The sequence below is a fragment of the Sinocyclocheilus rhinocerous genome, unplaced genomic scaffold (genome assembly GCF_001515625.1).
Source record: "Sinocyclocheilus rhinocerous isolate Xijiao unplaced genomic scaffold, SAMN03320098_v1.1 scaffold191, whole genome shotgun sequence".
In the NCBI taxonomy this organism is placed as follows: domain Eukaryota; kingdom Metazoa; phylum Chordata; class Actinopteri; order Cypriniformes; family Cyprinidae; genus Sinocyclocheilus; species Sinocyclocheilus rhinocerous.
The window spans coordinates 221,893-225,287 of record NW_015625580.1 but is presented as its reverse complement, the minus strand read 5'-3'; the positions used below and the strand labels follow the sequence as shown (position 1 = coordinate 225,287).

General features: G+C 34.4%; 1 protein-coding gene across 1 annotated transcript in view; it reads left to right on the top strand.

The window, feature by feature from the left end:
• Positions 1-3,395, top strand: part of LOC107753225 (integrin alpha-3) — a 42,516-nt gene that overhangs the window by 22,523 nt on the left and 16,598 nt on the right. The window contains 6 exon segments of the mRNA XM_074560223.1: positions 150-247; positions 355-592; positions 683-775; positions 1,101-1,317; positions 1,422-1,615; positions 1,848-1,936. Of these exon segments, the coding sequence (XP_074416324.1) occupies positions 150-247; positions 355-592; positions 683-775; positions 1,101-1,317; positions 1,422-1,615; positions 1,848-1,936 (929 nt within the window).

Sequence of the window (3,395 nt, the reverse complement as noted above, 5' to 3'; positions counted from 1 at the left end):
TCATTCATACCAGACTTAAATGAGCTTTTTTCTTTTTTTTTTTTTCACTTTTATCTATTATTATTATTGTTGTTGTTGTTGTTGTGTCCCACATGTCTGCATGGTATTACAGAAAGAACAAATCTGAATACTTGCTTTGTGTTATGCAGATTTTGAAGACAGACCAGACCCTAAGAATGATGTGATGGATGGGATGTGGCTAGGTGTGTCGATAGCCAGTCAGAGTCAACCGGGGGGCCGTGTACTGGTGAGTTTCATAATAATGACCTCTCTTATGTTGGTCTATGAAAAATCAATCAACAGAAAACATTGCTCTTACCATCCTAGCATAATAGTCATCACTCTATTTACTAGGCCTGGGGCCATCGTTATGTACAGAACTTTGCAACCAACTTTCGGATGATTGGGAGGTGCTATATTCGTGGAAATGATTTACAGTATAACACAGCAGACTCTCAATGGCAGTCATACAGTGAGGTGTGTGACCCCAGAGATGATCAGACTAGTGAAGGCATGTGTCTTGCTGGAATGTCTGTTGCCATCACTCAGACGGAGATCTTCCTGGGTGCACCCGGATGCTTTAACTGGCAAGGTGAGGGGAATTTGTTTTCCTGTAAACATTCTGCTTCTACATGCAAGAATGATGTTAAATTCCCCTCTAATAATTTTCCATCATACGCAGGAAACACATTTTCGCTGTGGTATAACCCTGAAGATAAGTTTGGAGACGTGAAGAGCAAGCTTCCAAACTTGAAAAGAGGGAATATTTACATTGGTAAGGCAGGGCTACAACCTTGCTTTCTGGATTTTCTGGCATTTACTCAGTTTTCAAAACAATATAATATAATTTTAGTTGATTTATTTCTATTATTTATTTACAATTGTACTATTCATGTTGTATTCTTATTTATAAGCATTTGTTGTCAACTGTTGACTGACCTTTATCCTATTCACATAATGAATTGCCTTTTTCCTGAAACACAAAATCTATAACTTATATGTACTTTCTTTAATTAATATCACATTTCCTTTGCAACTGTGTCAATATGTACTGTAGGCAGAAAATTGCATGTGGTTATTGTTGACTGATTGCTCTTTAGGTTACTCTATAGCTGTGGCTCAAGATGTGCTAAGCAAAGACAAAGACACAATGGTAACAGGAGCTCCAAGAGATGAAGCCAGAGGATCTGTGACGATGGCTGAAGTTTTTAAAGCCAGTGTCAGTGGAGAAGTCAAAATAAAAGCCACTGTCGTGGGGGAACAAGTTGGATCCTATTTTGGCAGCAGTGTTGCAATTGTTGACCTTAACAATGATGGGTAAAGACAATTCTTGGCTTTTTGTTTCCCCTCAACTAGAGGTCATTAGTGAAACAGAAGATCTTGACATGGAGATTTAACTTGTCTTCATGTTATCCATATAGTTGGAAGGATCTGATTGTTGGAGCCCCTTTCTATTTCGACCGGAGAAATGATGAGGGCGGGGCATTGTATGTCTATATGAACCAGAACGGGTCTTTTCGTGACAAAGCTGATGTGGTCCTCACTGGGCCTAAGGACTCAGCTTTTGGAATGGCTGTTGTTGCTATTGGTGATGTTAACCAGGATGGCTTTCAAGGTAGGTTTGTGGGTTTCTTGCTTGATTGCACTCTGTACAAAATAACATGTATGTGGCTTTTAGTCATTTGTTGCTAATGTGCTGGCTCTTTGCTTGAATTCACTTTTGTGTGCAGCGCTTAATCAGAGCAGCGCATTATACAGTCAAGGACATTTTACTCTGCTGCATTCTTGTGGCATTACTAAGAAGTATTTTGACAGTGATTGTTTCTCACTCCTCTGTTCCTTAACAGATTTTGCTGTTGGTGCTCCATATCATAGTAAAGGCAGGGTATATATATGGATGGGCAACAAAACGGGTATTTCCCAAATGCCTAGTCAGGTGAGATGGGAATATTAAGAAGTATTTTGAGTGTTAAGAGTGTACAGTTATTACTAATATTTTATAAGTAATAAACTAGCATGTTTGTAGAGCTGTTCAGTTTGTAGTCCTAAAACCTGGGCCCAGATTCACAAAAAACTTCTTAAGATATAAGTTAAGAAATTTCCTTTTTTTTCTTCTTGAAAAGAACATGACAGTCTTTATCTGACTTAATAAATAGGGGATCTTGCTGAAGACATAATAAGCATGCACACTGTTTTCGTCACAACCAGCTTGAAATTTTGAATGTCATGTTTTTGAATAGTTACTTTTAAAGAGGTTGTCTCAAGTTGGTGCGGTCTGTTTCATTCATTTAGCAAAAATTTGCATCACACATAATCATGGCCCATCATTGTTTACATTATCAGTCATTGGTTAATAGGTGCACATCCCAATTAATAGTCCTACTATATATTATATGTAGCTAGTGTTATGTTGTAATGCTTAATTACAACGATTAATTTAAAATAACCCAATTAATACATTAAAACATTTTTTACCTTTGGGGATTTAAGTCAAGTCTGAGGATATCCTAACTTTAAGAAGTTATTTACAAATACTTTTAAGAAGATTCTTTCCATGAATTTGAATGAGTTTTGTCTTAAAAACAATATTAAGAAAAAGATGAGAACATTCTTAATAAGAATTTTTGGGAATACAAAATAATAGGAAAATGGCATTTAAGAATGTTTCATAAATCCCCTGGATGAGAATTAGGATGTTTTTTTTTTGTTTTGTTTTTTAATAATGGTTTGATTTTTTTGTATGAAATTAATTACAGTACTGTTCAAAACTTTAGCGACTATAAGATTGTTAAAATATTTTTGAAAGAAGTCTCTTATTCTCACCAAGGCTGCATTTATTTAATCGAACATATAGTAAAAACAGTAATATTAAGAATTATTATTACAATTTGAAATAACTGTTTTCTATTTGAATCTTTTAAAATGCAATTTATTTCTTATTGATGCAAAGCTGAATTTTCAGCATCATTACTCCAGTCTTCAGTGTCACATGATCCTTCAGAAATCATTGTAATATGCTGATTTGCTGCTCATAAAAGAGTTCTTATTATCATCTGTGTTGAAAATTGTGCTGCTTAATATTTTGGTGGTACATTTTCAGGATTCTTTGATGAATACAAGGTTTAAAAGAACAGCATTTATTTGAAATGAAAATCATTTGTAATAGGGCTGTGCGATATTGAAGAAAAATGCGATATGCGATACCTTGTTAAAAAATGTGATATTCGATATGCGATACAATATTGCTTAAAGTGTGTAAAATCAATTTAAATTATATTTTAAAATATTTAAAAACGAAAATTATATAACCAATTTGTTTCACATTCTTTCTTGGAAAATAAAGAATCACTATAACTTCTGAAAGTGACCAGCAGTGTTTTAGCATTACTTAAAAA